At 48.9% G+C, this 22,777-nt stretch overlaps 1 protein-coding gene across 4 annotated transcripts in view; it reads left to right on the top strand.

Annotated features, from left to right (window-relative positions):
• chtf18 (CTF18, chromosome transmission fidelity factor 18 homolog (S. cerevisiae)) overlaps positions 1-22,777 on the top strand; it is a 117,350-nt gene that overhangs the window by 38,605 nt on the left and 55,968 nt on the right. For 3 of the 4 annotated variants that reach the window (XM_086000378.1, XM_086000377.1, XM_086000375.1), the window contains exons 11-17: positions 150-289; positions 3,583-3,676; positions 7,281-7,379; positions 11,990-12,120; positions 12,265-12,421; positions 12,595-12,819; positions 14,685-14,834. In XM_086000378.1, coding sequence (XP_085856504.1) covers positions 150-289; positions 3,583-3,676; positions 7,281-7,379; positions 11,990-12,120; positions 12,265-12,421; positions 12,595-12,819; positions 14,685-14,834 — 996 coding nt within the window. The remainder of the gene's footprint in view (positions 1-149; positions 290-3,582; positions 3,677-7,280; positions 7,380-11,989; positions 12,121-12,264; positions 12,422-12,594; positions 12,820-14,684; positions 14,835-22,777) is intronic. The other variant, XM_086000379.1, reaches the window with a different exon arrangement.

Below are 22,777 nucleotides of genomic sequence, written 5' to 3'. Positions count from 1 at the left end.
TACTCCTGTCCTCACTCAGCATCAACACACAGCAGCAAGTCAAACAAGGTCAGCCTCCTGTTATTGCTCAAGGTCTCCCGGCTGGAAAGTTTGGAGTTGGATTTGATTTGCGTCTCCTTTGTGTTTTTTTTCCCCCCACTCTTTCACAGGCTGCAATAAACACGCTCCTGAATCTCGTCAATCGCAAAGATGGGAAGGAAGGGGAGGCAGCAGCAGCAGGTGGTGGAAAGAAAAAGAAAAAGGATGGAGGATTTTTACAGAGACCCATCATCTGCATCTGCAATGACCAGTGAGTATTGCTGCTAATAACGGGACTCGTGAGCACTGCTGTGTGAAGTCACATCACCGAGAGCTTGCACTGAGAACCGGCCAGCATTTAATTTCTTTGACAGCGCGGGTTGCCAATCGTTGATTGTTGGATTTTAAAAGTGGGGCTAGCAGAGGGAATGTAACATATCGCAGTGGGAGGTGCGCGCGCGCGATCGCAGTGGGAGGCGCGCGCGCTCGCGCTCGCGGTGGGAGGCGCGCGCGCTCGCGGTGGGAGGCGCGCGCGCTCGCGCTCGCGGTGGGAGGCGCTCGCGCTCGCGGTGGGAGGCGCGCGCGCTCGCGGTGGGAGGCGCGCGCGCTCGCGGTGGGAGGCGCGCGCGCGCTCGCGGTGGGAGGCGCGCGCGCGCTCGCGGTGGGAGGCGCGCGCGCGCTCGCGGTGGGAGGCGCGCGCGCGCTCGCGGTGGGAGGCGCGCGCGCGCGCTCGCGGTGGGAGGCGCGCGCGCGCTCGCGGTGGGAGGCGCGCGCGCGCTCGCGGTGGGAGGCGCGCGCTCGCGGTGGGAGGCGCGCTCGCGGTGGGAGGCGCGCGCGCGCGCTCGCGGTGGGAGGCGCGCGCGCGCGCTCGCGGTGGGAGGCGCGCGCTGCGCGCTCGCGGTGGGAGGCGCGCGCGCGCTCGCGGTGGGAGGCGCGCTCGCGGTGGGAGGCTCGCGGTGGGAGGCGGGCGCGCGCGCGGTGGGAGGCGCTCGCGCTCGCGGTGGGAGGCGCGCGCGCTCGCGGTGGGAGGCGCTCGCGCTCGCGGTGGGAGGCGCGCGCGCTCGCTCGCGGTGGGAGGCGCTCGCGGTGGGAGGCGCGCGCGCGCGCTCGCGGTGGGCGGCGCTCGCGCTCGCGGTGGGAGGCGCTCGCGCTCGCGGTGGGAGGCGCGCGCATCATAGAATCATGGAAATTTAAGGCACAGAAAGAGGCCATTCGGCCCATTGTGTCTGTGCCGGCCGAAAAAAAACTATCCAGCCTAATCCCACTTTCCAGCTCTTGGTCCGTAGCCCTGTAGGTTACTGCACTTTGTAGTGTGTGTGTGTGTGAGTGATTGTAGTGTGGTAAGTGTGTGTGTGAGTGATTAGTGGAGGAGGTTGGGTTGTGACTGTAGTGTGAAGTGAGTGTGTGTTAGTATGAGTTGTGTATCGTAGATGCGATCAGTGTGCGAGGCGTGTCTGCATTGTTGTGTGTCTATGATCGCAGTACCTCTGTTCCCCAGTTTGGGGTTTCGGTCAGGACTTGTTATTGACCTACCAAATCTTCCCAGTGTCCACCATTAAAAATACCTCTGACCTCACAACATGGGCTGAGGGAGCGAGTGCGTTACTTGGTGCGATGCTAGGCTTTGAAACTTGGAAAATACTTATTTTTTATCCGCCCCTTTGTTTTGGTTTTTCCCTCCCCCCCCCCCCCCCCCCCTTTTTTTTTCTCTCCCACATGGCAGCTGTCTCTCATTCTGCCAGTGCATTTCACACCTAATCTAGAGCCGTCTTTTGTCTCCACTAGTCCTATCACCATCTCGTCTCGTTTTGAATACCTCTTAATGTCTTTTCACTTCTTTTGTTCTCTCCCAGCCCTGCCTTTCGATCTATTTCATTTCCTTTCCAGTTTTGAAAAAGGGTTAGACCCGAAACGTTGACTCTAATTTCTCTCCGGATGTTGCCTGGCCTGCTGAGTTTTTCCAGCATTTTCTGTTATTTTGGAAACTCTCTTGTTTGATTCCCCAACTGTGATCTCAGCTGAAGGTAGCAATAAAATTGGTACAATTTGCCTCGGGACCTCCCGGCCAAGGAGGGGGAAAAAGACGGCCAAGGTTCCTGCTCCAGCGACCCCTGCCTGTGCATTTGTTGTTGTTGGACGAGGGCCAGGTTGGGTTTGTTGAGGTGCCCTTTACAGCCAATTAGAAACATAGAAACATAGAGCAGGAGTAGGCCATTCGGCCCTTCGAGCCTGCTCCGCCATTCAACGAGATCATGGCTGATCATCCAAACCCTAGCACCCGGCCCCTACACCGACAGCCATCCCACCCAAGCCCTATCCCCGTAACCCCACATATTTAATCCCCCCTAACACTAAGGGCCAATCAACCTAACCCGCACATCTTTGGACTGTGGGAGGAAACCGGAGCACCCGGAGGAAACCCACGCAAACACGGGGAGAATGTGCAAACTCCACACAGACAGTCACCCGAGGCCGGATTTGAACCCGGGTCCCTGGCGCTGTGAGGCAACAGTGCTAACCACTATGCCACCGTGCTGCCCTTAGCTAGCTGGCCATCACCGGTCGCACGCAAAGAATGGCCAGTGGGCATAGCAAAGGAAGCCAGCTGGTGCCTCTGGAACTACACAAGAGTCCGCACCTTCAGGGGGGATGTCAGTGTCAGTCGTGGCTCAGTGGTAGCGCTCATCTCACAGTCAGAAGGTTCAAGTCCCATTCCAGGAACTTGAACACACAAAGCTAGGCTGACACTCCAGTGCAGCACTGAGGGAGTGCTGCACTGTCAGAGGTGCCATCTTTCTGATGAGACATTAAACCGAGGCCCAGTCTGCTCTCTCAGGTTGCTCTCTCAAGTGGGCGTAAAAGATCCTATGGCACTATTTCAAAGAAGAGCAGGGGAGTTATCCCTGGTGTCCTGGCCAATATTTATCCCTCAACCAACCTCACTAAAAACAGATTACCTGGTCATTATCACATTGCTATTTGTGGGAGCTTGCTGTGTGCAAATTGGCTGCCGCGTTTCCCACATTACAACAGACTACACTCAAAGTACTTCCTTGGCTGTAAAGCGCTTTGGTACATCCTGAGGTCGTGAAAGATGCTATAGAAATGCAAGTCTTTAATTGTAAGAGTAATAAGCAACGCAGTTTCTCACATGGGTTTACTGTGTAATAATAAATTATAGAAATATAGGAAACTTTTGATTTACTGGCACCTAAATAACCGGAAATCTCGGTTAACCAGCAAAATTCAGGAGTAAGTTTTACTTCACATTGTATTTGCCTTCTTCCATCTGTGCTGTGCAAGGGTGTGGCTGCAGCTGTTGCTAAGCTACAGAGACGCTTGAAACTTGTGGCCATTGTTCTACAGTTGGGTTTGTTGCTTTATACGGAGCTGTCAGCTCCGTATCTTTTACTATAGCGTTCGGTTATCTGGAATTTTTGATGAACCGGCACCACGTCGGTCCCGTCCGTGCCGGATTAAAAAAAAGTTTCCTGTACCACATCGCAGCTTGTATATAATTTTAAAATAACTGAAGTAATTCTAACTAACTTGCTTTGCTGACAGGTATGTGCCGTCACTGAGACAACTGAGGCAGCAAGCGTTCACCTTGATCTTCCCTCCAACCCTGCCCTCCAGGCTCGTTCAAAGGCTGCACGAGGTTGGTACAGAGCAGTAAGGTCGAGCCAAAGTGCCAGAGCAGTTCGAAAACTGGCTTACCGCAAATGTGGAACCAGCTTTAGCCAGACACTGGTAAAGGATGGGTAAAACATGCTGAGTCGAGCACCAGTTGCAGCAGAATTTGTTTGGAGTGGGGAGGAAATGAATGTGATTTTGATGAATATTATTTGGCAGGGGTAAAATGCAGTGAATAGGTTGATCTTACTCTGTCCTGGGGTGGCGTGGGATATAGAGTGGACAAACCAGGATCACATGTTGTGGTTTTTGATTGTCATAAACATCTCTATAAACAGGATTATGTCATAAACATCTCCCATCAACTGGCAGCACGAAACATGGCAAACCGTGGCCCCGATATTTACGGGAGGCAGGGGAAATGCGGCTAGCACGGAGGTCCTGCTGAATTTAACGGCAGGACCTCATTTGAAGTTTTTTTTCTCCGTTTCCTGGCCGGCAGCCAGGCAGATTGAGCGGCTGTCGGGCAAGAAGGCCTGTGCTGGAAGGCCGCAGCTGGAGAGCAGAGCAGAGCAGAGGGAGCGATCGGATGATGAGGGGGTGGGGGGGGGGAGATCGCGGATTTGTGGGGGCTGAAGTGATTGCGGAGGGGAAGGGTTCAACAGATTGCAGGGAGGGAAGCGGGTTAGCTCGAGGGGGAGAGGGAAGCATTCCTACTCCTGGCCCACAGTGGGTGCTGGAAAAGCACTTGTCTGCTGGATCCGGCCTCTCTCTCTCTCCCTTCAGCTGCCAGGTTTCCCGAGTCCTGAGAAACCCAGTCCACAGGTGTTAAATCTGAATGGCCGCTAAAATCTGCGGCACGCGGCCTCATTAACGTATTTAAACAACTGACCTTCCCCCCCCCCCCCAGCCCCCAGCTCACCTCTGTTAAAACCGGAAGTGGCCATGTTCGAGGCCGGCTGGGGTCGGGTTTCAGATCTTTGAAATTTTAACCACTCCCGCCCCTCTCTTGCCTTGAAGGGATAATTACTAGTCCTAGCCCCTTTTGGGCTACCCCGGATCAGGGGTATTCCTCAGGCGTTCACTTTCAACTAAAGTTTGAGGTAGCCGAATCCTAAAGGCGCATAATTGGGACTAAAGGTCCGGACTATCTCTCCCTGAAGGAAAGGAACAACCTGAAAATGTTACCGTCCTCCAGATAGCACTTTTAATAAGTTTAGCTAGACTGTAACGTTCTGGATATTATGAGGTTCCGGGAAACTCCCCCAGAATTCTGCAACTCCTCACCAAAGAGTGTACAGAGATTGAGTTTGAGAGTTTTTGATACAGAAGTATTATGTGAGACAATTATAAAAATAAATAGATTTATTAAAGAGCCGACATATAATTTACAGTTGGTGAGTCAATTGCAACATTAACAGTTCCAAAAAGAGAGAGCTTTACAATCTTATCAGAGATCCTTACTCTCAAATCTTAACTTCGCTACAGTTTTACAATTCTTAAAGTTTATTCAGGATATCCACCAAAATCAAATACAGTACCTTTGTTCCCCGAAGTACAAAGAGTTGGAGACTTACAGAGCTGCCTCTGAAGCCGAGAATCGCTTTGCTCCTTTAAGCGAGTCCATTATCCCATTTGAGAGTTCAATATTTATACCCTTTTCCGGTGGTGTTTCCTTCTGATGTAAGCTAATTATCTCTAGTCATTTTTCTGCTGACCCCTGCAGTTCTTGCAGTCACCTCAGCTGGTAGCACTACAGAATTATGTCTCTTTTCTAGCTGTTCTAAATTTATCATAAACAGTGTAACAGCAGGTGCACTTTACTTGGTATCATTTTTATGAAGGCAGATGTTTGTTACTTTTATGTGCTCCTTTACGAGGTGTAAATTAGAACACCTTGTACCGGGTAACTATTGTCTTGTTCCCAAAGGTTCAGACTTCAGGAGCCTTTAGCCTTCTGTTTCAATAAGGTTATTGATTCAGTATCCACAACTTATCTTATCTCAATAGCCAGAATGCTATCACAGCGCTTTCATCGTTCGGTTTCTAGATTTCCAGACCCAGTTTGTCATGTTTTAGTAAGGCCAGAATTCTTTCATAGAATGGTGTATTTTTCTGAATAGGTTATATGGCTTATTCCTTCATAGCCTGTCCTGTGGGGTTAAATTCCCCCTCCCTTCCCCGGTGTGTCTGATACAGGGACTAATGTTGTTACATTCAGTATCCATAAAAGTGTCAGGGCACAGATGGATTTCAGCCCAGTGCGATGCCGATTCTTTCACAGAAACACTGCACCTTGAGCTGTAAAGAAGTCCTTCTGAAATAAATGGGTCACTTTAGCTGTAAAGAAGTCCTTCTGAAATAAATGGGTCACTTTTTTTTACAGCAATTGTTCCTGCCGTTTGCTGGAGCTTCATTTAAATAAGCAAGGTAGCCCCCTGCCTCTGACACACAATAGCCGCAGAAATGTGCCTGAAATAACTAAACCGAGGGGGGTCTGGGTGGGCTAGCAAGTTAGACACCGACCATTTTGCTGTAAGGCGCTGGTTCAAATCCGGCCCAGATTGCTGAGGTGGGACTCTGTGCTTGCTAATGGTCACCCTCCAACATGAAAATGGGTTCGGGCAGTCTCCCTTGAGGCCACAGCATAAAACTAATTGATGTGGGATAGGAATAACATGGCACCGGTGTAGTAGGGACTGTTGTGCTGATGTCTGTGGCTGAGGCACGTTGGCAGGGTAGAGTAGATGGGGAGTTTTCCTCTGTGTCTGACCATGCCTGGCCTGGGAATGCTTGATGCTGACACAGAGTACCTGAAATGGGTAAATGTTCCATTCCCTGGTGCTAACGTTTCTCAGCTGGACCAGCGCGCGTACGCAGTCACCCAGAAAACATGAACAGGGAATAATCGGAGGGAACTAATGATATTAAGTCACTTTGCTGTCTTTGGACAGGATGTTTGTTTTTTTTCCTGAATACGGAACCTCTAGAGAGAGGGACAATGAGTGACCTCCACTGGCAGGATCTGCTGGAACTTGGGCCTACATTTTATTTTATTTGGGTGAACACTTTCCCAGACTACTTGGGGGTAGGTCTTGACGTTGTGCGATAGTGTAAAATGGGCGGTAGCGAGTCGACCGCCCGTTTTACATCCCTTCCCCATTTTTATCTCGGTTTGACTGCAATGGAAATTTTAAAAATCGAGAGCGATGTAAAGCAGGCTGTCCGTTGGCCATCACCCGTCTTACACTATCGCACAGTGTCTAGGTCTACCCCAGTGGGTGCAGCTGTCCGATCGGGAATGATTCTGCAATTCCCGGGCTCCCAGTGCAGAGCCGCGTTTGCGGGAAGCGCGGGTCCGGGAATCCGGGCTAACTGTTGTAATCCTATGTCCGATCTGCTTTCCACGGTCACGTGGTTTCCCCGCCCCCCCCCCCCCCCCTTTCTATTGCTATTTGCGCTCACTGATAGTGGCACTGAGTCCGATTAGGTCTCGTTCGTACTTTTTTTTTAAACTTCTGCAGATTGATGGTTTGAAGAAAAATATTTTGCCGGTGGCGGAGCTTCAGTTTTCATTTAAGGATAATTGCTTTTTTTTCTCTCCCTCCCTCTCCCGCCACCTCGGTTAGATCGCCAGTAAAAAAGGGATGAAAGCAGACATGGGAATTCTCCGGAGTCTGTGTGAGAAAGCAGAGAATGATATCCGATCCTGCGTGAACACTCTCCAGGTAAGGTGGTGGACTGGCCTTTCAGTGCGCGCTAGGACTAGGCGGCAGAATTCATTTCGACAGAAGGGGTCATTCATTTCGATGAATTGTTGGCTCCTGCTTGGTTGGGCAGTCATGGCAATGTATTCTGGTTCAGTGGTGCCACTGCTACTCGTGAACATTTAAGTGAGCAACTTTTACCGTCGCGGGTTGGTGCTGAGTTAGCCAGGGCATTAATGTACACTGTCATTTGTCCTCATGGTCTATATTTACCCCTCTCCACTAATGCTAGTGGGGGGAAAGCCAACCTTTATTATGAAGCACACTTCCCCACTTGTATACTCCAACGTTTTTGCTAACATTAGCAAACGGAAGAAAATATACCCCCTGCCCCAGACTTGGGATGTGAGAAGTCAGCTCAGTCACTACTATTTCTCAAGTGCACGTGAGTGTGTGTGCACACACGCATGTACACACCCGCTTGTATGTGTTTTTTTTTAATGTTTAAGGGTTTCAAATGGGAAACAGGCAAACTGTGTTGGTTAGTCTACTGATGATCACTGTCCAGGCTTTGGAGAAGGTTCTGGAAGGCCCATGGAGCCCAGATGTACTCTAAAGGGGAGTGCAGCGAAGATTCACCAGACTGATACCTGGGATGGCAGGAATGACGTATGAGGAGAGATTGGGTCGATTGGGCTTATACTCGCTGGAGTTTAGAAGAATGAGAGGGGATCTCATTGAAACTTATAAAATTCTAACAGGACTAGACAGACTAGATACAGGAAGGATGTTCCCGATGGCAGGGGAGTCCAGAACCAGGGGTCACAGTCGAAGGATAAGGGGTAAGCCATTTAGGACAGAGATGAGGAGGAATTTCTTCACCCAGAGAGAGGTGAACCTGTGGAATTCTCTACCACAGAAGGCAGTGGAGGCCAATTCATTAAATATATTCAAGAAGGAGTTAGATATATTTCTTAAGGCTAAAGGGATATGGGGAGAAGGCAGGGACAGGGTACTGAATGTGGATGATCAGCCATGATCGCATTGAATGGTGGAGCAGGCTCGAGGGGCCGAATGGCCTATTCCTGCTCCTATCTTCTATGTTTCTATGTACTATAAAGGGGCCACAGGTTGGGACTCACTTACAATGCGTTGTATTGGCTGCAGCACCCCTGTCCAGCGTGTATCATGAGTTCTGACGAAAGGTTATCGACCTGAAACGTTAACTCTTGTTTCTCTCCCCACGGATGCTGCCTGGCCTGCTGAGTGTTTCCAGCATTTTCTGCTGTTGTTTCAGATTTCCAGCCTCTGCAGTATTTTGCTAGTGAATCATGGCCAATTGAGAGGTCCCACGGGTCCTTTGGGGGGGAGAAAATGACCCTTTTTTTTTTTAGTTAGGTTGTACTGGCTCGTCCTGTGTGGGGACCTAAACAAGCTGAGCTGTGTCGGGCTGACTGGTTCCTACTTCCTTATGCTTGTAGGGCCCCTTTTGGTGATGAGGTAGGTTCAAAAGAAGGCATTTTTGGTCCATTTGATTCCTTAAGAATACCAGCCTGCGCCATTTAGGGTTTCCTAAGTGAGTCCAGTTTCTTGGCATGAGCCTCTGTTCCAGTACAGGAAACTTTTTTTTTATCCAGCGTGGTGCCGGTTTATCCAAAAGTCCGGAATACAGAGAGGTATAGTAAAAGGTCCGAGAGCCCTGTACACGGCCACAGATCCAGGCGTCCCTGTTGCATAGCAACAGGTGCAGGAACCCCGGTTACACGGCCACAGATCCAGGAACGGCCACTAATATTAAGTAAAACTTACCTGAACCTACTCCTGAAGTTTGCCGGTCAACAGAGATTTCCGGTTATTTAGGTGCCAGTAAATCAAGAGTTTCCTGGTAGTTGCTGTTGGAATGATTATTGGAAATGGTTCCCTATGGCACCTTTTCTTTTTTCCATTTGGGACCGGATGTTTTCCTAGTTCCTGAATTGCACAATTAGCAAAGGCGGTGGGATTTGTTCACCATTCGATTGTGTTGTGGTGGCTGCGTCCACCTTTCTGAATCACTGCAGCATTAGAAGCTCTCAAAACGGGCAGAGGAAGCACTTTCCATTGATCTGTGCGGATCACATTAATATTTAAACGGGCAAACAGTAAGTGCTGAGCATAAATCCTGCGATTGAGCATCCAGAGACGGGTGCCCAGGCACTTTGGGGAAAGATTGTCTGTGATTCCGTAAATGGGCAATCTGTAAATGTTGTGGGTCAGACCGGGAAGGGAGACGCATTCCCCACTGTCCTTCAGTCACACGTTCGGCTGTGGGGATCTGGCTCTATGTAACTGTGAATTCCCAGCCCCCGCCTCCCCAATCATTTCTGGTTAATTTTCTTTTGAATGTGCAGCTGCCCCGAGTTGTCAGATTTGTGATATTAGTGGAAACAACAACTTGTATTTATATAGCGCCTTTAACGTAGTAAAACGTCCCCGAGGCCCTTCACAGGAGCATCGTCAAACAAAATTTGACACCAAGCCACATTGTGAGATGTTGGGACAGGTGACCAAAAGCTTGGTCAAAGAGGTAGGTTTTACCTTTGCGTCTTGAAAGAGGAAAGAGAGGCGTACAGGGAGGGAATTCCCGAGCTTCCACAGGCGGCCGAAGGCACGGCCACCAATGGTGGAGCGAGTATAATCGAGGAGTGTGCAAGAGGCCAGAATTGGAGGAGCACAGAGATCACGGAGGGTAGTCGGGCAGGCGGAGGTTACAGAGATGGGGAGGGGGGCGAGGCCACGGAGGGATTTGAAATTGAGGATGAGAATTTGTAAATTTGAGGTGTTGCTTAACCGGGAGCCAATGTAGGTCAGTCAGCACCTGAGGCATTCTATACTGGGAGGTTTCCTATATTTTGATTTTCTTTTTTAAATTTGCATCGTTAAGCATGCACTGCAAGAAACAATTTGCTAGATATACAGTCGCTCTTCCCTTACTGCAATATCTACTTGAGCTTATAATTTGTCTTGAAGACAGCTTGTCATCCCTGGTTTGCTTTGTCTTTAGTCAGTCTCTCTGACTCTCTCATGAGCTGTATACAAACTGAAAGTAAAATGGCTTTTATTTCCCGATCGGCAGCTTGTAAAATAACCGCCCCCCCCCCCCCCCCCCCCCCAACACCCTAAAACAAAATTGCTTTAGTTAACTGTATTGATGAAATGATATGCTGTGAAGTAGAAGGTTTGCACAGATTAAGTTCCACCTCTGATTTACCTCATAGAAGAACACAGAAAGAGGCCTTTGGGCCCATTGTGTCTGTGCGGCCCTTTGCTGGAGCAATCCAACATTAGTCCCACTACCCCATTGTTTCCCTATATCTTCTTCTGCTTCAATATTTATCCAGTTTTCCCTGGGGGGGGCGGCGGGCCGGGGAACACCCAGCTCACCCACTCTGAGAAAGCATTCCAAGCTCCAGCAACACTCTGCATAAAGAGATTGCTCCTAACCCCTCTCACTCTCGGTGACAATTTTAAGTTGTTGACTGCCTCATCACTGACTCTCCAACCCAGAGGAAATAGTCTCTCCCTATTCGTTCTGTCGAAATCTTTCATAATTAAAAAAAAACTCTTGTTAAATCACCTTGTGTTCTCTGCTCCATTGAAATTAGCTCCACTAACTGAGGTCTCTCCTCCATAACTATAGTTTCCCATCCCTGACATCGGGCTGGTGAATCTAGGCTGTACGCACTCTGTGGATTTACCGCACCTTCTATAATGGGGTGCTCAAACCTGCACACACTACGCCACTGTGGCTTAAGAAGGATGCTTAGTAGCTGCAGTTTCTTCCACAGATAACTTGCATTTATACAGTGCTTTGTCACACTGAAACATTGCAAAGCACTTCACACACAAGTGCAGCGACTATTATGTAGCTAAATACAGTAGTCATTCTGGGACAGCAGCAAGCCATTTAAGACTGAGATGAGGAAGAATTTCTTCACTCAGAGGGTTGTGAATCTTTGGAATTCTCTGCCCCAGAGGGCTGTGAATGCTGAGTCTTTGCGTATATTCAAGGCTGAGAGATAGATTTTTGGACTCGTGGGGAGTCAAGGAATATGGGGATCGGGCGGGAAAGTGGAGTTGAGGTCGAAGATCAGCCATGATCTTACTAAATGGCGGAGCAGGCTCGAGGGGCCGAATGGCCAACTCCTGCTCCTATTTCTTATGTTCTTAACCCACGTACAGCCAGGAGATGACAGTGTAATGTGGGGGGATTTTTTTTGGTGGTGATGGTTGAGAGATGAATATTGGCCAGGACACCAGCAAAGCCTCTTGGTTGTCTTCATCGTATTGCTGTTTGTGGGGTCTTGCTGTGTGCGAATTGGCTGCCGCATCTCCTACATTACAACAGTGACCGCACTTCATAAATACTTAAGCTGTAAAGCGGTTTGGGACACCTTTGAGGTGATGAAAGGCGCTATATAAATGCAAGTTAGTTCGTTTTCTTTCAAGTGGTGCTGTGAAATCATCAGATTTCTCAACACCTGGACAACTAAAGCTTTGTGTACCTCAAATCTCGAGATGTCCTCTGCAACATGAAATCTTTGCCCAGGTTGTGCCATCAATGCCTGTTGTTGGTGTTTTTGCATTTTTAGTTCCTCCATGGAAGAGGGAAGAAGGAACTGAGTATGAGGATGATTCAGACCACGAAGGTAGGCCTCAAAGACCAGAACAAGAGCCTCTTCTCCGTCTGGCAAGAGATCTTCCAACTCCCGAAGGTTCAAAGGTAACAGAGGAGCACCTGCTGCAGAGCATCATTTACATTGTCGCTGCTGACTGATGCTGCCACTAAATCTACAAGCTCGCTGTGGCGGTGGGGGGGGGTCTCAGCGGATCGGGGGTGAACTTGCTCTTGATTTTCTATTTTCAGAAAGCGGATCGGCCAGGACTACAGCTTACCGGACGAGGTCCGGACCGGCAATGACCAGGACCCCGTCGCGAGGACCCCACTCAGCGCAGCGGCACAGAGATTTAATCATATCCTTCATCTCACCACCTCGACAGGAGATCACGAAAAGATCGCTCAGGTACATAAACTCTTGGCCAAATCGGCAGCTTTTATTGCGTTACTGAGGTGAGTGGAATGGTTCGGAGAATGAAACCTTGGCCCGATTATGTATTCGGTTTGGTGTCGGAATTGAATTGGTCAGAAGCTTTTTTTTTTAACCTTGTAACAACCTGCCTTCAACCCATGCTGCAGGGCTTGTTCGACAACTTCCTGCATATGAAGTTCAAGGATCCCACTTTCAGCGGAGTCTGCCTGGCGCTGGAGTGGTTGGAGTTCACGGACGTCCTGAACGAGAGGGTGATGCGCGTGCAGAACTTCCAACTGATGCGGTACCTGCCCTTCCTCCCGGTTGCCTTTCACATGCTCTTCGCAGCAACCAGCGTTCCGAGGATTTCCTATCCAAACAGCCACTATGAGGTAAGAGAGGCCCTCGTGTATTTTAAGCCAACAGTTTACAGATTTCTTCATAAATCCAGGCTAAGAAAGTAAGATTGGTAAATGTAGGCTGAGAGGGGACCCCTTATTCTATTAGTCGCTGTTTTGAACTAAAAGTGTACCTTTTCGGACTCTTCTCATTGCCAAAGCCAGTTTAAATCTTTCCCGCTGCTTGAATTGGTAAATGCGTTCCCGAGTGTAAAATGAAGCTGTTCAAATTGGGAGGGTCGCGTGTTCAATCATTGCTCTGTGATGAGGTAGCTGGTCACAGCCCATGGCCACTGTAGCTCTTGGGATCATAAGAACAGGAGGAGGCCATTCAGCCTCTCCGATCCTGTTCCACCATTCAGCGAGATCATGGCTGATCTGCGACCCAACTCCATACACTCGCCTTGGCTCCACATCCCTTAATACCTTTGGTTAACAAAATTCTATCAATCTCCGATTTAAAGTTAACAATTTGACCGAGCACCAACTGTCATTGGCAGAAGAGTGTTCCAAACTTCTCCCTCCCTTTGTGTGTAGAAGCGTTTCCTAACTTCACTCCTGAAAGGTCTCGGTGAGCTAGGGAGGGGAGAGAAATCATCCTGGGCTCCCACTCCTGATGGCTCTCCAGCGACCCCTGCTGCAATGCAGATGGACATGCGGCTGTTGAGTGAAGGTAAGGCTGGGCTTGTTGCACTCACCGGGGTTGAATTTGTCTGTTCTTGCTGCGATTGCCCATAGCCTGCCGACACTCTCGCTGTCTTAAGCTGGCACATGAAGGCTGGTTCTGGAGGGTAGCTGCCCCCTGTGGGGACCCATACCCCAGGAGGAGGCGCCAACCCCGAGGGGATGGGGGGGTGGGGGGGGGAAGCACAACTGTACAGTTTTAAGAGTCTGCCTGTGCTCCCAGCAATCACCGGGTTGAATTTGTCTCTCCTTGTTACAATTGCCCCCAACGTGTTTTGTTAAGCCATCAAATATATGACGGAGCCAATGAAAGGGAGTGGAGCAAGCAAATAAGCTGAAAAATAAAATGGAGGGGATAGAGAGACCAGAAAAACACTTGCAAAATCATTAAAAATAAATTTATATATAAAGAAACTGGTATAAATTGCTTTTATCTTGAAACCTTTTTTTCCTCAGACATCACTTTTTTTTTACAATTGTTGATTTTTTTTTTCCCTTGGCTGCCAGAGGCCAAAGATTCCAAATTGGACTCATTATTAACTAGCTAGCCATACAACACCGAGCAGAGCCCCCTGGCTGTTGGGCCCGAGTTTCTCTTGCCGATGCACAAATGTTTCCTGAGAGAGAGAGAGAACTCGCAAATGGGTCAGAGGTCAGCAAGCAAGCCATTGTTGGCCCATGGCCTCATTGGGACTCGCCCCGTGAGTTCTTTGTGCTGGATGCTGTTGTGGACACTTCCTTGTCCGGACATTTTCTTTACAAAGGGGAAAAATTTGTACTGAGCAAAAGTTGATTTGAAAGAGGACCGTTGCAGCTCATGGCGTGAGACTGTGTACCACAAACTAATGAAGGGAAGTGCCAGTGAGGTGAAATACAGTGAACCTACTCACACTTCCTCACTAATGGGTAGAGTACGTTTTGGAGAGTGCATATTTCAACTGTGTAAAATATATCTCTTGGGGGGGTGAGGAAAGAAACCTTACTGAATGGGCTTGGTGGCTATCCTAACTTGTGCGATGAACTCTCTACACCATCCTTCTCCGTTAGGTGCCTTGTGTTTCTGCCACAGACCATTTGACCACACGGTCCGTCTCTGTTCATTCACTGTTTTTCCGTGGAACGGCCCAGGTTTGTTGTACTTTTCTAAAGCACCGTTTTTCTTTGCGTCCGAACAGGCGCAGACTAAGATTACTCAGGCGCACAACTTGCTGACGTCCATGGTGGGAGAGATCAGCCCGGCGATCCGCAGCCGCGTCACGCTGCAGGCGCTCGTGTCGGAGATCCTCTGCCCTCTGCTCGACATCCTCTCTCCGAAACTGCGGCCGGTGAGTCGTCGGACGTAGCTCGGGCTTTTCGGGCACCACTCGCGCGCGGCGGTGACCCGTTTTTGAAAAGCCGCTCCCCTCGGTGGATCCAAATTTTCGGATAGATCCTTGAAAAAGAGAGATTTGCAGAGCGATTGGGGGGAAAGAGCAGGGGCGGTGGGGGAGTGGGACTAATGGGAGAGCACTTTCAAAAGAGCTGGCACAGGCACGATGGGCTGAATGGCCTCCTCCTGTGCTGTATCATTCTATGATTCAACCTGACAGGTGAAGCGGGGAGTGAGCTCTAACCTTCGCACTCCATGTAGCTTCCTGTGACGGCAAACTGTTTAACCGCACGCCCACTTGTCTGAAGAGTGGCAATTGAAATTTGGTGACCGTTCCTAACCAAACCGGCTGTGCTGCATTAATGGTGTAATTCTTCATCATGGCTTTCATTATAAAGGATTTAACAACCTCGTTATAAATATGGTGGTTCTGCTTTTTCGTTTTCTAAATGGTGATAGATCTGGGGCAGCCAGTGACCAGATCACTTATCAGCTGTTTTCCCTCCTGATTTGAGGCGGTTGCTACAGCAAAAAAGAGGGCCAATTTATCACTTCTTTGCCTGAGGTAGTGTGTTGAACTAAAAGGGCCTAATGGCTCAACTTTTGATTGGCTGGTGAGCGCCATTTTCTTGTGTAGGAGTGAATTTGGTGTCTGCCTTTTGCCAAATTCTCCAGTAAACAGAAGGCTGAGGGGGTGACCTCAGCGAAGACTTAACAATTATGAAAGAATTTGATAGGGTAGACGTAGAGAAGATGTTTCTACATGTTTTGGAAATATAAAACTCGATCATTAATTTAAGGTAGTGGCTAATAAATCCAGTAGGGAATTCAGGAGAAACTTCTTTACCCAGAGAGTGGTGAGAATGTGGAACTTGCTACCGCCGGGAGTGGTTGAGGCGAATAATATAGATGCATTTAAGGGGAGGCTAGATAAGCACATGAGGGAGAAAGCTGCCTGGATGTCATATGGTGGGAGGGGGCTCGTGTAGAGCATGAACACCAGCATAGACCAGTTGGGCCGAGTGGCCTGTTTCTGTGCTGTAAATTCGATGTAAAATCCCCAAACTGGACAGAAAGCAGGCAGTAGAATCATGACTTCAGTTCTGCTATTTGCTTCGCTACTGATGAAAATTTGTTGGGAATCTTAATAACCAACCTCTCTCTAGGTAATAAGACACAGACAAAAGTGGAGACTCCTGATGTTTACGGAACTGCCTGTCCCAAAACCAGACAGACGGCAGCACAAAGACACTTGCCGCTAACTGGAGTGACCTACACAGTGTTAGGCCGCTTAAATGCTGGGCCAGGATGTTTTGGTAGTTAGGACGGTTTGTTCTATAAAATCCCACTGCACTTTCTCTGAGCCATTTGTGCTCTGACCCAACACCAGGGGAGATCCCAGTCCTCCTTACGGAGGTGGTTCTGGCTACTTCCTTGTCTTTCTGCTACCTAATATTGGGGATTGGTGGGGGGAACCAAAACACAGCCAAGTGAGTAAATTCAGCTGTGGCCGCACTTGCGGTGCTACAGTTGTGGTTTGATAAGCATGGATTAAGGGATATAAAGGTAGCTGCTCCTGATCTCGGAGGGGCCATTGTACAGTGAGGTTCTTGTGTAGATTTTCAGTGAGGACAGGGAGAAAGAACTTTCATTTGTCTAGTGCCTTTAACGTCCTCACGATGTTCCCTGCCAGTGAAGTACTTTTTGAAGTGTAGCCACTGATGGTAACGTAAGGAAAGGCAGCAGATCATTTACACACAGCAAGATCCCACAAACAGCAATGAGATAAATGACCACGCAATCTGTTTTAGCGATGTTGGTTGTGGGGTAACTATATTGGCCAGGGGGCTCCCTGCTCCTCTTCGAGTCAAATCTTTTACATCCACCCGAGAGGGCAAGGCGGGGCCTCGGCTTAACGTCTCATCCGAAAGACGGCACCTCCGATAGTGGCGCACTCCCCCAGAGCCGAGTGCAGTACTGCTCTGAAGTGTCAATTTCAGTTATGTGTTCAGGAGTGGGGCTTGAACCCACAGCCTTCTGACTCGGACGAGAGAGCTACCACTGAGCTATGGCTGACAGCTAAGCGTCCGGATTGGCTGGGCTGTCAAAACAGCTTCCTTACATTCATTGCCTAGAGTCCCACATGAAGACTGGCTACTTGGCGGAGGGGCTGGAGGACTGCTGGGGACTGTGACCCAGGAAGAACTCAATCATAGAGTCATAGACTGGTACAGCACAGAAGGAGGCCATTCGGCCCATCAAGTGTGCCGGCTCTTTCGACGAGTGATCCAGTTAGTCCCACTCCCCCGCTCTTTCCCCATATCCCTGCAATTTTTTCTCCTTCAAATATTTCTCCAATTACCTTTTTGAAGGCTGCTATTGAATCTGTATCCACCACCCTATCAGGCAGTGCATTCCAAATCCTAACCACTAGAGTACTGCGTGCAGTTCTGGTCACCACATTACGGGAAAGATGTGATTGCACTAGAGAGGATACAGAGGAGATTTACGAGGATGTTATCCGTGAGGAGAGATTGGATAGGCTGGGGTTGTTTTCTTTGGAACGGAGGAGGCTGAGGGGAGACTTAATTGAGGTATATAAAATTATTATGAGGGGCCCAGATAGAGTCGATAGGAACAAGCTATTTCCCTTGGCAGAGAGGTCAATAACCAGGGAGCATAGATTTAAAGAAATTGGTAGAAGGATTAGAGGGGAGTTGAGAATTTTTTCACCCAGAGGGTGGTGGGGGTCTGGAACTCACTGCCTGAAAGGGTGGTAGAGGTAGTAACGCTAATCACATTTTTAAAAGCACTTGGATATGCACTTGAAGTGCCGTAACCTGCAGGGGTGGATGGGCGGCGCGGACACGATGGGCCGAAGGGCCTCTTTCTGTGCTGTAAAACTCTATGACTCTCTATGACTCTGATTAGGCTGGATAGTTCTTTCAGCCGGCACAGACAGGGTGGGACAAATGGCCTCCTTCTGTGCTGTAAATTTCTGTGATTCTATAGAATCGTATGCTGCCTTGGAGGGGAGGGGGGGCAGGGGAAACAAATGAGATAACTCCTGTTTAAGTGAAAAAATCCCAGACTTCATTAGCCTGTTTTGATGAAGTAAGGCGAGGTGTTGGTGTCTGCTTCTGAATGGTGTATTAATGTGCCCTAGTGTTTCTCTGTGACTGGGGCTTATTAGATTACCCAGTGGAGCGGGCAGCCCGATACAATGGTGCATGGTTACCTTGGCTGTAATACTGCTGATTGTTGGAAATGGAAAGTCTTTATCCACAGAGAGGCCCATTAAAAGAGGCTCCAGTGTTCTACAAAGAACAGTGGCTGTGATTGGCTATAAAATTGGGCTTAACAAGATCTGTGGATCGCAGGGGTGAACTGCAGTTGCTATCTTCATACTGAGGTGGTGTAGTGGTTGTGTTACTGGACTAGTAATCCTGGACTAATAAATCAGAGCAAGAGTTGAAAGCCCATCATCGGAATTCAGTTTGGGGGGGGGGGAAACAATTAGGAAATAAAATGCTGGTTCCAGTAAAAGTGTCGTTTAAAAACCCAACTGGTTGACTGATGTCCTTTAGGGAAGAAAACCTGCCATCCTTGCTGGAAACTGGGGAGGTAATGAATGGGAAAAGTGAAGACAAAAGTAACAGGAAAACCAATTTTTTAATAAAACTATTTGTTGTATTTTTGTTTTTTTGGAACTGGCCTGTATGTGACTCCAGTCCCAAACCAGCGTGGTTGGCTCTTGGCTGCCCTCTGAGTAAACCAGTCACACTATTGCCATCTTCTCAGGGCAACTAGGGATGGGCAATAAATGCCAGTGACGCCCACAGCCCGAGAATGATTTTGTTTACAAAGGCTGCGGGGAGAAGGAAACGGTGCCTGTGAATCACTTGTTAGTGAGTTTGATAGAACCTGTTATTTTAAATGAATCCCCTAGAGCTACAGCCCACAGTAGACTTGTCCTCAATAATTCATCAACACACTCCCCTTTCAGTGCATCCGCCCCAGCCCCTAACCCCCTGCTGTTGGTGAGTAATAGATGTTGGGCGGTGAGGCTGACAAATGACCCGTGAGGATCCCGGCTCGCTCTCAATGCAAAGATGCTGATCTCGGTTTTAGAATTAAACCAGGGAAGCTTAAAAAGAAGCTAAGATTAATTTTTTTTTAAATAGCTCGGTAGCAGGATATGGGTTATTTATCTTCCGAATACTGAAGGAGGAAGACCATGGTTTGGCCTTGTTACAGAGTGTACCTTTTAACATTTTGAACAGTCAAGGATTAGTGAAAGATTCACCCGTCCCAGTTACCATAACTGGCGGGAGCTGAGCGGAGGAGCTCTGCATGTTACTGCGCCATGCTCAAATAAAGCTTTGTTTATAAAATACCACAGTCAATCACGTCAGCCACTTGGTGACGAGAGCCAATCCCATGATCGTGGCTTTAGGATTGGAGTAAGAGAATTATGCTAAGGTTGAACGTGTGCAGCTAGTTTGTCTGAAGAAAAAAAGCCTTGCGTTTATACAACGACTTTCACAACCCCAGGACGTCCCAAAGCGCTTTGCAGCCAATGAAACACTTTTGGAGTGTAGTCACTGTTGTAATGTAGCAAACGCAGCAGTCAATTTGCACACAGCACGATCCCATGAACAGCAATGTGATAATGACCAGATCATCTCTTTTTAGTGATGTAGGTTGAGGGATAAATATTGGCCAGGACACCAGGGATAACTCCCCCACCTGCTCTTCTTCGAAATAGTGCCATAGGATCTTTTGTGTCCACCGGACTTTGGTTTAACGTCTCATCCGAAAGACGCTTTGTTCCCTGAAATTTTGTACTAACAAAACCTTGATTAAATGCTGCGCTTGCTCCCTTGATACCATCGTGCATGCACAGTGCAGCAAGAGGTCATACTTGATATCGGCTCAGGCAGCAGGAAGGGTCCTACAATTGGCCTCAGCACCTCTCGAGTTCAGGAGGGCAAGAATCTGGGGCCGGGGTTCCAGCTTCTGTGACCCCTTCCCCCATTGCTGCAAAGTGCGCGGGGGACAGAATTGCAGCCGAATAGCCTGCTAGCGCCAACGGTTGAGGCTGTCTGAATGGCCACTCCAGCGAGGCACCAGAGGGTGTGCGACACTCATTAAAATGGATCCCAGCAAGAATCGATCCCTTCAGAAATGTGGTTGGGGGGAGGGAGGGTGGAAATAAATAAATAATTTGGGGGTGGGAGGGGGACTAGTACATTATTCAACCGATGTTGGCTGATTTTTAATTTATGTAACATTAACATCACTTTTAAAAAGGCTTTGACTACTTCTCCACCCCTTTACCGCTGCACTCTAAATCCTGGCTGTCAGGCAGATAGGGCATTCTACCAAGTAAACAAAGATTCCAATGAGAATTAATGCCGGCTGCCTTTCATCGAATCTGTGCTAATGGTTCTCTGCTCCATGCAGCCAGTAAATCACAAATTCCCACAGGGACTGACCTACAGCGTGCAGTGCACATTACTGGTGCTGTCTCTACTGTGTATATACCTGCCCATTACTGTCAGATTTGGCTGATTGAAACCAGTATGTATGAAGGTGCACTGGGTCCTATTTGCCAGCTGGACAGTAAGCCCTAAATACTGAACTTCTTTGCCACCGTTTGTTCTGTAAATTAGCTCCACTCCAGTGGGGAGCTTACTGAGGGTGAGATGGAACATTGCAGCCAAGAAGATCGAGAAGAGCGTTGGTGCGATGACACAGCCTTGCTTGACCCCGGTTCGTACGTGACTTGGGTCTGTGGTGGAACCGTTGGTCAGGATCACGGCTTGCATGTCGTCGTGAAGCAGGCGGAGGATGGTGACAAACTTTTGAGGGCAGCCGAATTTGAGGAGGACACTCCATAATCCCTCACGGTTGACGGTGTCGAAGGCCTTTGTGAGATCAAAGGCGGCCATGTACAACGGTTGGTGCTGTTCCCTGCATTTCTCTTGTAATTGACGTGCGGTGAAGATCATGCCCATTGTGCCCCTTAGTGGGCGGAATCCGCATTGCGATTCTAGGAGGAGCTCTTTGGCCACTGGGAGAAGGCGATTGAGGAGGATTCTTGCGATGACTTTCCCTGTGGCAGAGAGCAGGGAAACTCCTCTGTAATTACTGCAATCGGACTTGTCACCTTTCTTGATGGTCACAATTACGGCGTCTGAGATCCCCTGGCATGCTCTCCTCCTTCCAGATAAGAGAAATGAGTTCATGAATTTGCGCCAGTAGTGCTTCTCCGCCATGCTTTAGTGCCTCGGCGGGGATTCCATCTGCTCCTGAGGCCTTGTTGTTCTTCAGTTGTCGGATGGCCTTTTGAACCTCATGCCGGGCTGGGGTTGTGCTGAGATAATCAGAATCACAGAATCACAGAAACCCCACAGTGCAGATAGAGGCCATTTCGGCCCATCGAGCCTGCACCGACACATATCCCACCCGATCCCCGTAACCCCACGTATTTAATCCCCTAACACTAAGGGTCAATTTATCATAGCCAATCAACCTAACCCGCACATCTTTGGACTGTGGGAGGAAACCGGAGCACCCGGAGAAAACCCACGCAAACACGGGGAGAATGTGCAAACTCCACACAGACAGTCGCCCGAGGCCGGATTCGAACCCGGGTCTCTGGCGCTGTGAGGCAACAGTGCTAACCACTATGCCACCGTGCAGATAATGGTGGGTAGCATGCTGTGGGATGGAGTTGAGGACACTTGTTTGTTTGTCACTCATAATGAACTAGTAAATTGTATGTTTCAAAGCTGCAGGATCCCACAATTTTGTTAGCAGTTTGTAAAACGGAGTAAAGCAGGCAATCTCCCATTTTTCACCTCCTCATGTTGTACACCTCAGAATATTTGGTATTCTCAAATGCACCAGATGTTCTGTAATTGTGCGGCAAGATTCAAGTGGACATGGAACAGTTTTATACCAGTACAGACCAACAATTTCATTTCACTGTAATCCTAGTGATGTGCTGGCAAAGGTTGAATAGCTGTTCAACTTCTGAATTCTCCAGGATGTTCACATATTTACACATGCTAATATGTGTCTGTCTCGTCATCTTTGTGTGTAATGTATACACTGTACATGTGGTTGTTACTGCAGTGATATACATACATATGCGTACAAAATGGCTCTGCCAAGGCATATAATGGCTCTGTCCACCCCAGAATTACACTACAGTAATATGGCTTCGCTTGTCAAGTTGACGAACTGAGTGATGGTGTTCTCTCCATTATTCGAAGATTTTCAGAAATACTCAAGTGGGATAATTCAGTGAGAGTGCCGGGGTTTTAACATTCATTCCTCCTGAGACTTGTCGCAAATGATCACTGTGACCAGCTCTCGGGATTTGTTTCACATGCCCTGACATCAGAAGGCCTCCGCTTAAAGGACGGGCAGGTGAAGGTATTTAAGGGAGTGCTCGTGTTGATTTAATACAGATCAGAGTCTAGTCTTTGTAAGTGGTGAACAGTTCCAGGATAAGTTTTAAAGATTCACCTTGCAGCTCCAAGGATGGTTTGGGTTACAGCACTGGCTGGCCTGGCACTGAGCCATACAAACCAGCAGGCCCCAGATTCGATCCCCGCTCTGTGCCGAGTTAAGCCGTGTAACCAGGGAAGCAGTAGGGATTCTGCAGGTGGCCCAAGCAGCAGAAGTACCTGTTCCTGTCCAATGGCCCTTCTGGAAGGGCGTGCATGTCGTCATCAAGCGAGGGCCAGCTTGGGCTCAGCTGTGATTCCGAAGTGGTGGAATCGCTGGCCACACTTGATCAGCTCCGATGGACGGGTCACATTGTCCGCATGCCCGATACGAGACTCCCAAAACAAGCGCTCTACTCGGAGCTCCAACGCGGCAAGA

The sequence above is a fragment of the Somniosus microcephalus genome, chromosome 11, assembly GCF_052327205.1.
Source record: "Somniosus microcephalus isolate GS21.2 chromosome 11, FLI_Smic_1.0, whole genome shotgun sequence".
Taxonomy (NCBI): domain Eukaryota; kingdom Metazoa; phylum Chordata; class Chondrichthyes; order Squaliformes; family Somniosidae; genus Somniosus; species Somniosus microcephalus.
This window is presented reverse-complemented; position numbering and strand designations above follow the sequence as displayed.